We start from the raw sequence: 13,836 nt of genomic DNA on the forward strand, positions 1-13,836 counted from the left end.
CTTGTAAAACAAATTAATGAAAATATATATAATACGCTCAACCAAGTGTTAATGATAAAGTAAATCGGTTAGCAACTTCACCTGTTGTACCGGTGCCAGGAGCGTGGAGTTTAAAACCCCAAGTTTTGTGATATATCGTCTGCGTTTGAGCTTGCTGCTCCGAATACTTCTTGTGGTGTGTGGGTACTTTGTTAACAAAGTGCCGTGGTAATGGAGCACTATTAGACCTACAGACCTGTTTTTAACACGTGCCAGCACTTCACTAACACGTGCCAGCACTTCACTGACACGTGCCAGCACTTCACTAACACGTGCCAGCACTTCACTAACACTGCAACGTTGGTAGGTCTGTTAGTATGTGAGCTGGTTTCTTAATATAACAGTTAATTCTTTATTTCAAGTTGGCCTCGAAACCAGAAACTCCCCGATTACAAAAATATGTGTTCTCAAAATCTGACTGATTTGGTATTATATATTATGAGCCTTTCAAGGTAGCTGTAGCCTGTAACTCATTGTAATCAAAATACTCATAAGTATGAGCAAAGGAGTAATTTTCCGTAACCACTATCCAGTATCCACTACTCTAAGGATTCAATGAATTAAAACCTGGGGTACGACACCAACTACAATGTGACTCCAAAAGACGCGTGTTATATCTTTAAAACAGGATTTAAATTTTAAACCAAGTTAAAGCTACATGACACATGATTAAAGTATCAAATGTGTGTGTTTGTGTGTGTATAACGTATCCCACAAAATCAGCTAACTAGCGTATTATGTAGACTATAATATTGTGTTAAAGTACTTACTTGAACGACTTTAAACTGGAGTAAGTGACATACAGCTATTAACTTATTCAAGTTACATACTGAGTGGAGTTGGGTTAAAAACATATAAGAGATACGATGATTTAACTTGTAGAAGCTTTCAATAAACATGTGTTAATCGTCGTCAGCTGAATGTGATGTGGTGGACAATGCTTATATGTGATTGAGTGGTGTCAGGGATGGAGGGTGGGGGAGGTGTGGGTGGGAAAGTGAAAATTACAGTACAATGTCAATAAAAATTTAGTCTTCTGTTGAGGTTGAGAAGGAAATGCCAGATGGTCTGGACTTTAAGGATTTGGCAATTTTAGGAAGAATGGGGTCCCAGAGGGAACTACATTTGGGTGCGCGGTCTGTTCTGTTCATAGCTGGTTGTCGTATTTGTATAGCTGCGTGTTCTGTGAGGTCTAGTTGGGTGCGTGAGGTGAGGGATTTGAGGACTTCGATGTTGTTCCAGGAGATGGTGTGGCCGGTGGTCAGGGCATGATGTGCAGGGGCTGATTTGATTCTGTCTGTGGATTCGTCGATGGCGTTGTTGAGTCTGTAACATCGTTCGTGTTCTTTCATGCGGTGGACCAAGGGTCTGTAGGTCTGTCCGGCATATTTGGAGGGGCACTGTGAGCAGGAAATTTCGTAGATGGTGTTGGGGGCGAGGTGAGTAGGGGGTGTGGTCTTCGTTTTGGTGAGGAGGTTGCGGAGGGAGGTAGCAGAGGAGTGGGTGACTTTGATGTCGTGTTGTCCGAGTATCTTGGAGATGGGTTTGGATAGGGAGGGATGGAAAGGAAGAGAAACACTAAGGGTATGTTCACGGGTCTGTCGGTTGAATGAGGCTAGGGATTGGTGGCGAGAGGGGTTGGTAAATTTCCGTTGTACTTCGTCCATGATGGTGGTGATGCGGTGAGGAGGGAAGCCGTTCTGGAGGCAAACGTGTCGTACTGTTTGGAGTTCGTCGTCAAGGTGTTGGGGTGAGCAGATGTTGTGGGCTCTTCTGGTCAGTGATCGGATGACTGCGTTCTTAGATGAGTTGGTGGTGCAGGAGGAGTACTTGGTGTAGAGGTTGGTGTGGGTGGGTTTTCTGTAGACTGATGTGGATTTGTCAGGGTGGATGAGAACGTCAAGGAAGGGTATAGTTCCGTCTGTAGAGGGATGTTCTTGGGTAAAGTTGAGGTCTTCAGTAAGGGAGTTAAGGAATGTAAGGAAGGATTCTGCGTGGTTTCTGTCTCTGAAAGATCCAAGGCCGTCGTCAACGAAATGGGAGTAAGTGTTCGGAGGGTCAGGACATGAGGATAAAGCTAAGGTCTCGATTTCAGCAAGGCGGATTTCAGCTAGTTCAACAATGAGGGGGGATCCCATTGTACCACCTTCGTCTTGGGAGTAGAAGGAGCCGTTGAATTCAAGGTATGAGTTGTCAAGGCAAAAGTTGATAAGGGAGCCTATGGTGGTGGTGGTGACATTGGAGGGAAGACGAGAGGGGTTCTGTTCAAAGGAGGAGATGACAGTTTTGAGGGCTAGGCGCATGTCACAGGAGGTGTACAAGGATTGGACGTCTAAGGAGGCGTGGTAGTGGAAGGAGGGATTGAGAGAGGAGTCGAAGCGATGTTTGAAGTCGGAAGAGTCTTTGAGGCGTAAGGGGTTCTGGGCTAGGGGTTTGAGGAAAGATGCGAGGACTTTGTGGAGGGCTTGGAGGGGGGTGTTGTAGAAGCTGACTACGGGACGGATAGGTGCGCCGGGTTTGTGTATCTTAGGTTGTCCGTAAAGTTGAGGCCATCTAGGATGTAGGTTGCGCATCTTGTGGTATAGGTCGGTCGTGATCTTCTTGTCGGTGTGTAGTTTCTTGAGGACTTTCTGTAGTTTAGTGGTAACGGATTGAGTGGGGTCTTTCGTTAAGAGGGTGTAACTACCTGAGGATAAGTGGTCGGTAACTTTGGTTATGTATTGATCGTGAGTCAGTACAACAGTGGCGTTGCCCTTATCAGCAGGAAGAAATTTCAATTCAGATTTCTTAGATTTTAAAGATTTAAGAGCGGTACGTTGTTGTGGAGTCAAATTGTCGGTGGTCATGTCACGTTTATTGTCAAATTTAGATAATACAGAGGTGACCTGATATGTGGCTGAGGCTTCCATGCCTTCTCCTAGTTGTTTAGTGATATTCTGTATGAGGGGAGCCAGGTCGGGGGTAGGATCTGAGGTGGGTGTCGGGACGAACTTCAGTCCAAGGGAGAGGACGTCAGTTTCAGCTGTGGAGAGGGTCTGTCCAGAGAGGTTGATCACTGTTTTGGCTGTGGTGTCTTTCTTGGGGGTAGGTGAGGTCTTGAGGAGGGGACCATGAAATGTGGGAGAGGGTATGTCGAGCGTTTTAAGAGTGTCGTAGGGTGAGAGGAACGGGGTGTCGTATTCTGAGAGTAGTACCGCGAACTTCTTTTGGTGAGTAAGGAGTTGTTTTCTGTGGGTGTATGAGGATTTTTTGGTGTTGAGGTGTCCTAGTTTCTGAAAATATTGAGGGGTTATGAGTGATTCTATGTGTCTGAGGTTGTGCTCATAAGTGCGTTTGTGTTGTGCATATTTGAGGCGATAGTGGTTGAGTCTTTCAGTGATGAGGAGGTTAGATGCGTGAGTGAGGACTTCAGTTGAGCGTTTGGTGGATAGTGGGTTGGTGAGTCAAGTTACATAATGTGTGCGGTTTTTGAAATATCAAGTCAAAAATTATCCACATGTTAATAATTCATACATAAAAACCTGCAGTTGACAGTTCAGGTAATCACAATCCCTCCTCTGTTTCTCCAAGTGTCAAATTCCTAAGATTGCAGCATTCCTCTCAATCTCTCAATCATTAGCTGGACGGTGCTACTTTAGTTTACTCCTTCTTCTCAAGCTTACTCAGCTTCTGTCAACAACCCTGCTGTTATACCCTTGTGAATTGTTTACAACTTATCTAACTACATAATTACGGTTAACCTGCGGCCTTCCCTCCCCCCGGTTAGCAACAGGTTTACGACCAATTCAATCGACTTCCAATTAGAAAGTCTAGATAAGAATGGCCGGGTACAATTTTTAAATATTTATAACATTATGGAGGAGTTTCATGGCGTCGAGTATTATTTATAAACACCAGTAACTCAGAGCCCTGAAAACATCTGTTCAGTTAGAGAAGGCCAGTGTTAAGACAGTTGCGCAACACTCTGCAGAATTCTAGGTTGAGTAGATATTACATTATTACATGTATGATAGGCCCGTGATTCGTGAATGATTTCAGTTGGATAGTATAGCCGAGCTTTGACGATGTAAACATTGGAATGAAGGAGGAAGAATGTACGAAACTGTTTCTTCAATTCATTGTATGAGATTATCACGTGTTTAGCACGTGTTCATGACGTCATAGTCACTCGAGAGTAAACTGTTGTTGCGTAACCAAGATTTATTTATTTCATGACACGTTCAAACCTCCTGTTGAAACACAATAAAATAACCGCACATTATTAAGTTATTAAACGGATATATTGCGTGCGTCTAAAGTCGCACAAGTGCGTGCTGTCTATCAGATGTCTGATAGTAGCCCGTACGTGTGCCCAGACGTACGTAATTAGACATTGCAGGTAGGAAACTGCCGTACCGTCCTCTGTACTTGTTTTATCGTACCCGGAATCTGTGCTCCTGCAAATCTTGTAAGATGCACACTTCGTATTTAGAATGAGTTAAGAACTTTGGAACTTTGGGGAATCAGCAGCCATATAAGGGCTGCATTAAAGCTGCAATAGATTGAAGAGGTAGCAACCTAACACGAAAATTCGCTACACTGCTCTCTTTTGAGTTCTGCTTTGAGTCTAAAATGTGGTTTGAGCCGACAATGTATATTTTGTTTTTGCGGGACAAAAATATGTTGGTAGATGGTATGAGAACTGTATGAGAACTGTGTATTAAAACTATCTGAAGTGGAAAAGTTAAAAGTTTGCAGTGAAAGTCGAGTACACGGCAAATGTCCCAATTAAAATTAGAATATTTACATAAAAAGTAAATTTAAGGGTGTTTAATACCAAAAATTCTTCAAATAGTTCTACAACTGACCCACCCTCAGGTATGGACAGTGTACCTGGGCTCGGACTCACCTCCCCTAATCAGGGTAGTCCACCAGTCCCTGTCCGGCAGAGAACACACTTTTTGTGTGGAGACCAAGAAACGGAGCTTCTACCTCGCCTGCCGGAGTGATCTGGAACTTAACCGCTGGATTGACAGGTTTGTGTATTTTGGGGATATATAGATCTGTGGATTCTGATGGGGAGGTGAAGCATATTTTCTTGACACGTGACAGTGATCCTGGGGTTTGTTTGGTCAGCATAGTGGAAGCTGATTGGTTTGTTGCAGTCACGTGTTAGAAAATGTGCCTCACCTCCCCTCTAGAATCCACATTTATTGTTCAGCCTTTTTCACTGAAGTTTTAATCGCTTGTTAGTTTAGTTTGAAGTAGTTTAGTAAATATTAAGTGTTTATTTTTCAGTCTGCAGCACGTAGTTGATCCGATGAAAGAAGAGCGAGTGCAACTTGATCAGTCCCTTACAGTTTGGATAGTCGAAGCTAAGCACTTACCTAAAAAGAGGTGAGTCAATTGTCAAATATTTTTGGTATTTCACTCTGAATTCCTCCCTCAATCCACAAATTTGCCAGAGCTATTCCAGTAATTTCATCCTAAGGTTTCCACTCTAACATTATCCAATGTGCTCTATGTAACACCAGAGACCAGATTACTGTATTAGTTCAGTAGTTAGTCGCTGTACAATATAGCATCATGCTACGATTTGGGGGGCTTTGAATCTGTCTATGCTTCTGTAACGTCTCGATGACAACGTGTTATAATATTTGTCAAAACGAACCCAGCCAACGTTCGCATATATGAATCTGATGTAAAGTACAGCCAACCATGTTGCAGACAGTAATATTGTTATAAAGCATTCTTAACTTAAGTTATGACCTATTGGCTGCTTGAGAATTGCATTGTAATTTTATCAAACCCGAATTACACACCCCATAATATAATGTTTTCTGGGACACGTTATTGTAAAATGGCTCGGCTGGTGAATTGCTGGAACGCGCGCTTTCTATTTTGCTGTATAAAACATACCGTTTAGGTTATCCACATTATCATCAAACCAGCTAGCTAGGGCTAGCTAGATTGCTATATCAAAATGAACAGCATTGTTTTAGTGAAGCAGTTACTGTATCCTAGCTGAACTGCTAGATTTTATTTTTCGACCAAATTGGTCGATTAGCTATCAAGTCAATCATCGTGCGGTTAAATTGCTTCTCAGTTAACTGACTCAAATGACTTTCTTATTTTGTTAGATAACATCAGATTGGATCACCTCATATCGTTTCCATATGCAAAAGATATGAAACTTGAAAAGTTGTAAAACTATGTACGACTTAAATTAGGGGGCCATAAATGCGCTCACGATGGACAAATCACAAATGAATACCACAATGTAGATTTTGCAAATGATGTCTAGGTTTCATATATACCTTCATATGTAGTACCCTCTTAGGGCGGACTATATTTCAATCCACGTTGCTTCCATAGGATTAATTTCGTTCAATTTTGATTTAAGCATAGTTGTTTACTATTATATATTGAGGAATTAAAAACATGAAAATCAAACATCAAATTTGTTGAGAAAATCCAAATCAGGTAAGAATTACAATATTAGCTTTATCATCCTTAATAATATTTGTGGGTCAGATTTTAGAAGAATTATTAATATAACTATGAGGTTTCATATATACCTTCATATGTAGTACCCTCTTAGGGCGGACTATATTTCAATCCACGTTGCTTTCGTACGATTAATTTTGTTAAATTTTGATTTAAGCATAGTTGTTTACTATTATATATTGAGGAATTAAAAACATGAAAATCAAACATCAAATTTGTTGAGAAAATCCAAATCAGGTAAGAATTACAATATTAGCTTTATCATCCTTAATAATATTTGTGGGTCAGATTTTAGAAGAATTATTAATATAACTGAAAAACAGCGCTTTCGTAAAAAAAATGCGAACAAAAACAAAAATGAGCTCGTCAATTAAACTTAGAAGTAGTCTGAGCAAGTATATTTCTCTCCTTCGAAGAAACAGTTGAGCATTGCATTAGGCGTAATCAGAGTTGTACTTAACTTAATAATAAAAAATTATCAGATGATTAACTTATATACCCTTACAGTGGGCATACAATATGTAAATTATAAATCTAATTATTGTTTTTGTGGAAGTAGAACATTTTTAGTAGAAAAGGTCGTACTGGTTCTGTAACTCCATCGTCCAAGCAAAGCTTCACAGTTATCGTCACTTGACATGTCAAGAACTACGAAAATTCCTGACAACGAGAGAATCTGTTAAAAGTGAATTTAGAAATTGGGATGTTTTTTATTAAGTAGAGATTGGAATAGGTTAGTGATGATAAAATGACAGTGACCGATAATACATTCTCTCCACAATAATACCTTATCTTCACAGTCCAGGTTTTTTGCCAGTTTGATAATCGTGTCTGTCATCGTGACTCCAAACAGTTGCTCTGAACGGGAGTGAAAATTCGTTTAATTGGTTGTAAGAACAAGTTTATATATAAACAGTAAACACCTAGTCAAAAATATCCACCAATGATTTGTGGCCCTAGCAGTAAGTAAAAGTTAAATTCTCAATATGAAATGTTTAATATTTGTCACATGTTAACCATAACTTGGAGTGAAGCGAAAATTTAATCAATAAAAATGTACTAATGTTAGCCTAAAAAACCAAAATTTCTTAAGTAAATTAGGAATAGTCTGAACTCTGATAAATAACAGGCACTTAAATCTTACTGCTGACTGAGTCCCAAGTGGTGCGGAGTTGTTGGTAAAGCCGCCGGGTGAAGGGTTTTTTATAGTAAATGGGAGAATAGAAGATATCCCACTTGGTCACATTTCCCTTGTTGATCGGACATTTGTACTCAGTGACATTCCTTAACTCCGACTGGGTGTCTTCAAGCTCCGACTGGGCATCTTCAAGCTCCGACTGGGTATCCACAAGCGCACTCTTCGTTTCATTCAGCTCTCTCTTGACCTCCTCTAGATCCTCCTGTGTTGAGTTGAAGAGTCCTTGAACTTTCAGCAGCTCTGCCTGCGTCAGGTTCTGGGAGAGTTTGAGGCTATTCTTTTCACTGACGGCCGATTGCAAATTTCTTTGGGTAGCTGTTGCTCCACTTTCTACCTCATCTAGTTGAGACAGTAGTTCTTCAACTTTGAGAACTGCGGCTTCAGCACATTTTGGGTCGATAAAGTCCGTCACCGTGCCGGACCTGGTCAGTTTTAGAATTTCCCCCCATTTGATGACTCTAGACGTTTGAAGATCCTCAGGGATATCTGCACAGAAACCTCTTGCAGCCATGGTTGCTATTTCTACGGCGGTCAGTTCCTTAGAAAAAACATTCATGTTGAACATCTCACCTCCGAATTTGTGACCTGAACTCGGACGCATATTCCCTAAGACAAAGTTTCCGCCTGTCTGTAGCTTCCTCCCGGATGGCGTGGTTTGGGTTCCTACGAGCTGACCATTAACGTATACTTTAAACGTCCTGGTAGCCAAGCTCCAGGTTGAGCAATATGGATACCAACTACCCCTAGCTGTTGTGAACTTGCTGGTGAGAACGTTATCTAGTGCGCCTGATTGAAATAATCTGTTGTAATAGCCGCTGTCTGACATGAATATTTCTGTATTTTTATAGGCAAACGGGGTCGGGTTTGATCCGTGTGATTGAAGCTTCTTGATCCAAAGACAAATAGAAAATTTGTCAGTTAAGGCGTTCATTTCCGGACTGAATGAGATTACACTAGACTCATCATAAGCAAACCGTAGAGCTATGTAACTCTTGCTATCACCTTCCGCAGTAGTGGTTCCAAGAAGTGCAATAATTATAGAAACAATGAACATGATAAAACGGAACATTGTACTTCTGATGAAAAAGTGGACAACAAAGTGATACGGGAATACCTCAGCAGCTAGTTGAGATCAATGAAACTTACGGCGCTAAAGACTGATGAGATTTGATAAGAATTTGGGAGTTCAAGGTAGCATGATCTTTCTCTGATCTGAAGCTCGTGCAGGGGTGCCACGTGCTTTAATGTGATAAAAATATTTTAAAGTAATGAAATATACTTCTATTTGCGCGCTTTTCTAATAAAGATAAGGTACTAATTGAATCCAGAAAGGGTCTACTCCATTTCATATTAAAAATTACGATAATCATGGTGGGTTTCTCGGCATCACGGTCACACTGTGTCGAACATTGGATAACATTTTAATTTTGCAAGGAAATAAGTGCATTATGTTCTATTGGCAAATGTTCATCTTGCTAATCTTATATCCGGTACGTTAAATAATTCGATACAAATTTTAAAAAAGGGCTGCGATAAAAATTTGCAATAAGTCTAGAATCCTCTCATCATATTTTATCCGACAAATTTATTAATATTATAAAATAAATAAAAATGTTTCGCCATCTTCACCATAAAGTTGACCGATGTCAATGACGACAGCATGAAACTGCGAGTCATGGCAACCAACACCAATAACTGCCATCCAAGAGTGGTTCTACAATCTACATTATTATTTTGTTTGATTTCGTTCATATTATTTATAAATACTAATAATCTCAAGATGTGTGTGTGTTCGTTCGCGTGTAATTTCCGAACGGCTTAATCAAGAGATATGGGACTTGTAAGAGATATGGGACTGGTAAGAGATATGGAACTGGTAAGAGATATGGGACTGGTATAGTAAGAGATATGTTTTTCAAATCGGTCGGTGGTAAGTGGTTTAATTGATCATTTTGTGACCTAAATGTAATACTAAAGTGTTTCAGTACTCTCCCTCTCTCGCTCTCTCTCCCCTCATAACAGATTTGCTATATAATTAGGTAATTTGGGGGGGGGGGGGGGGGGGGACCTCGATTGCCTAATGCCTATCAAGTATTACTATAAGATACGTGAGGGGCACTCAGAATTAAATTGCGGTGTGTTTGGACAGAGCGAGTTCATACTTTCGCACCGTTTTAACTACGAAAATGTAATGCGTGTTTTCGAATATATGAATATAATAGGCGGGTTTATACTTTTGCATTTCAACTGCGATAGTGAAGTCCCGGCCGTAGGCACTGGTTACACTAGTGTATTAATATAATGAGCAACGTGACGGAAAAAGTTTTTGAAAAAACTACTTATTTGGGAGATGTATCAGTCCAACTCCAAACAGCTTTTCGATCAATAAACTATTGTACAATGCAATTGCATCTATGCTAATAATCCCAAAATGTGTGTGCGTCTGTGCGCGTGTAATTTTCGAGCGGCTTAATCAAGAAAACGGTTAGAGTTACGTATGGGACTGGTTTTTTTCGGTATAGTTTAGACAAAACTCTGACGAAGTCAATAAACAAAGCTTTTCTAAATCGGCTGGTGGTAAGTGGTTTAAGGCCACAGGGGGGGGGGGGGGGGGGGGGGGGGGGGTCCGAGGTCGATTTTGAGATTTTGAGATATGTTGTAGAGCTCGATCTAAATTTTCAAATGCTTTTGTCCTTACCGAAAACAAAGTTTCCTATTTGAAGATATCGCGCGTTAAATTTTGAGGTTTACCTGTAATTCTATTGTAAATGAAAACTTTAAATGAAATCGTGTTCAAAATCTATCTTCTTTTTCAGTTTATGACTTAGAACCTTGTAACTTGGCAACAATTTTCTTCCAGGTAATTTGAGTTTTTGTTATGTAACGATTTATGATATCTTGCTCCAAAGCTGAGATATGAGGTTAACCATGAGTGCGGGTTACAAAATTTAAAATGGTTAACCTCATAAAAAGAGTTAGGAGCAAAATTACAACAATCGTTACATAACACACTTTTAAATTTATGTCAGGAACATAAGTTCCAAATTTCAAATTTGAGGTGAAATGGATAAAAACTCTAGGAGAAGATAGATTTTGAAGTCAGAAATTCGAGGTTTTCAGGAGAGGCAAAAAACTGTTTTTTATGTTATGTGATTTTTGAGTATTTTGTCTTTAATTGTATATTTTTCAAAGTTTAACTGCTGAAATAGCACAAAAACAATAAAAACAAAGCTTATCGTAGTTTTCAGTTGTAATGGCATTAATATTTCTGCCCTCCATTATCGATTTATCAAAAAAATGAGGTTAAGGAAGAATTGGTTAACCTCATTTATAGAAAAAAGTAAAATAGCTACAGACAAATGAGTGGTGGCAAAGTATCCACCATAAAAATATATATTGATTCAAAGCATAATATTTGTTTGCATTTTTTGAAGCCTCGACCCCCCCCCCCCCCTGTGGCCTTAATTGATGGTTTTGTACCCCAAAACTAAAGTGTCTCACTCTTTCTCCCTCTCTCACACAATTTACAGCTCCCCTAATTACAGCTCTGGTATATAATTAGGTAATTTGGCAGTAGAGCCAGGAGCCGCAAGATTGCCCATTAAGTATTACTATTGGGTACGTGTTGGACGCTCAGAATTAAATTGACTATAATGCGGCCGGTTTCGACTGGGCGAGTTTATGCTTTTGCACCGTTTATACTCTTGCAATTCAACTGCGATAGTGAAGTCCCGTCCGAAGGCACTGCACAACCATGGTTACACTAGTATAATATAATTTAATTTGATCGCGTGTGATAATGCGTTGCTAGTATTAGCAATTTATTGTTCGGCGCCCTGGAAACGTTTTAAACTTCAGGTATATAAATATAATAGATTGAGATATCACATAAACATATTGAGAGACAAAGAATTAGATTTGAATTAAACAGTGGAAGAAATATATATCACAAGTCCACTCACGTGTACACAGGTGCGCTGTGTGCAGAAATACAAAAATATCTACAACAATTATATGAATAACAGAAATATACTGAAAAAAGAATATCAGAATTTAGTAATACATCGCAAAAATGTGGAATATCTTCTTCAAAATTAAAGAAGCCCATTATACGTGGCGAACGTTGTACAAATCCTGTAGAGTAAGATGGCCACTCTCGTGAGGCCCGTCGTTTTGTAGCCCCTGTAAACAATTCATAACAGTAAGAAAATAAAACTAAGGAACTAAAATCTCTTTAAGATAACAAAATGAAATATGTGACCACGATTAGTGATGCCCACATAGTTAGGGACAGTTCATATCCCCCAACTGAGATCCTGGGAGTTAATTTAACCTGGTAATTAGAAAATCAAAACCGTCTTAACCTGATTACGCTTCTCAATAAGATGTGCAAATGGGGTGACCCGGGAGCTCATAGCCAGGCATTGGAAATCAGTTTGTCCAAACTCCGTCAAAACAAACTGATAAATTTGATCACTACTAATCTGAAATAAAAGGGTAGATTTATTCGTTAGTTACTACTAATCCGGTTAGAACTTACCGAGACTGTTTAAACTTACAGCTCTTAACTAATTATATTGAAGCATTTAATCAGTAACTTAGCGAAACATGTAGTTCCTTACCTGTCTGCCTGCAACACACTTATTGTGCATCATCTTGTTGTGTTCTTTAAAACTCTCAAACTCTTACCTGTCTGCCTGCAACACACTTATTGTGCATCATCTTGTTGTGTTCTTTAAAACTCTCAAACTCTTACCTGTCTGCCTGCAACACACTTATTGTGCATCATCTTGTTGTGTTCTTTAAAACTCTCAAACTCTTACCTGTCTGCCTGCAACACACTTATTGTGCATCATCTTGTTGTGTTCTTTAAAACTCTCAAACTCTTACCTGTCTGCCTGCAACACACTTATTGTGCATCATCTTGTTGTGTTCTTTAAAACTCTCAAACTCTTACCTGTCTGCCTGCAACACACTTATTGTGCATCATCTTGTTGTGTTCTTTAAAACTCTCAAACTCTTACCTGTCTGCCTGCAACACACTTATTGTGCATCATCTTGTTGTGTTCTTTAAAACTCTCAAACTCTTACCTGTCTGCCTGCAACACACTTATTGTGCATCATCTTGTTGTGTTCTTTAAAACTCTCAAACTCTTACCTGTCTGCCTGCAACACACTTATTGTGCATCATCTTGTTGTGTTCTTTAAAACTCTCAAACTCTTACCTGTCTGCCTGCAACACACTTATTGTGCATCATCTTGTTGTGTTCTTTAAAACTCTCAAACTCTTACCTGTCTGCCTGCAACACACTTATTGTGCATCATCTTGTTGTGTTCTTTAAAACTCTCAAACTCTTACCTGTCTGCCTGCAACACACTTATTGTGCATCATCTTGTTGTGTTCTTTAAAACTCTCAAACTCTTACCTGTCTGCCTGCAACACACTTATTGTGCATCATCTTGTTGTGTTCTTTAAATCTCTCAAACTCTTACCTGTCTGCCGGGAGTTTGCTCATCAGGAACTGGTAGTTGTACTCAGCGTGCATAAGGAAGATATTGTAGTGCTGAGCAGGGGGAGGTGGTGGGTACACGTGCTGAGAGAGGTCCCGGTACTCGGTTCCAGTAGGATAACTGGAAATAGGGGAACTCAGGCGGGTTGTGACAGCTGTAACTTGTTTACTTCAACTTATACAGCTGGACAATTATATATAGCATTCAATTTTAAGAATTCTAAAATATCATATTTTCCTCAGAGAAGTAAAACATTTTATTGAAGTAAATATTAAGTTGAGAAAGAATGAGACGTAAGGAAAACTGACCTGCCGATAAGCTGATTCAGCTTGTGATTTTCCGAGTATCTTAATAAAATATTACTCATTTCTTATCTCACTCTGGTAACTGTATCCTGACTTCCAGACCAGAAACAAAGTGAAACAGCAAAGAGAAATGAGAACTGCGAGAATAATGGATTTCTTCATCTGTTCCCGGCAGGTTTATAACACGATCATATAGAACTGCTGTGCAGCGAAGGGTCGTTTGTGTGATCTGACATTGCCTGACAAAGAGGTTACATCGAAATAATTTGCCAACTTTAAACGAAGTAACAAGATATA

At 39.7% G+C, this 13,836-nt stretch overlaps 2 protein-coding genes and 1 long non-coding RNA gene across 12 annotated transcripts in view; 1 reads left to right on the forward strand and 2 right to left on the reverse strand.

Annotated features, from left to right (window-relative positions):
• LOC134818310 (disabled homolog 2-interacting protein-like) overlaps window positions 1-13,836 on the forward strand; it is a 62,039-nt gene that overhangs the window by 16,286 nt on the left and 31,917 nt on the right. For all 10 annotated transcript variants that reach the window (XM_063827825.1, XM_063827820.1, XM_063827822.1 and 7 more), the window contains 2 exons: window positions 4,897-5,054; window positions 5,317-5,415. In XM_063827825.1, the coding sequence (XP_063683895.1) occupies window positions 4,897-5,054; window positions 5,317-5,415 (257 nt within the window). The remainder of the gene's footprint in view (window positions 1-4,896; window positions 5,055-5,316; window positions 5,416-13,836) is intronic.
• LOC134818214 (uncharacterized) lies at window positions 6,740-9,114 on the reverse strand. The gene is made up of 3 exons (XM_063827661.1): window positions 7,670-9,114; window positions 7,313-7,383; window positions 6,740-7,185 (listed from the first exon to the last, which is right to left on the reverse strand). Exons 1-3 carry the CDS (start codon window positions 8,790-8,792, stop codon window positions 7,174-7,176), a joined length of 1,206 nt encoding a protein of 401 aa, XP_063683731.1. The 5' UTR covers window positions 8,793-9,114; the 3' UTR covers window positions 6,740-7,173.
• On the reverse strand, window positions 11,778-13,148 carry LOC134818607 (uncharacterized). The gene is made up of 3 exons (XR_010160678.1): window positions 12,346-13,148; window positions 12,088-12,207; window positions 11,778-11,905 (listed from the first exon to the last, which is right to left on the reverse strand). It is a non-coding gene; the product is annotated as an uncharacterized LOC134818607 (long non-coding RNA).

Source organism: Bolinopsis microptera, chromosome 7 (assembly GCF_026151205.1).
Source record: "Bolinopsis microptera isolate Bmic1 chromosome 7, MBARI_Bmic_1.0, whole genome shotgun sequence".
NCBI lineage: Eukaryota > Metazoa > Ctenophora > Tentaculata > Lobata > Bolinopsidae > Bolinopsis > Bolinopsis microptera.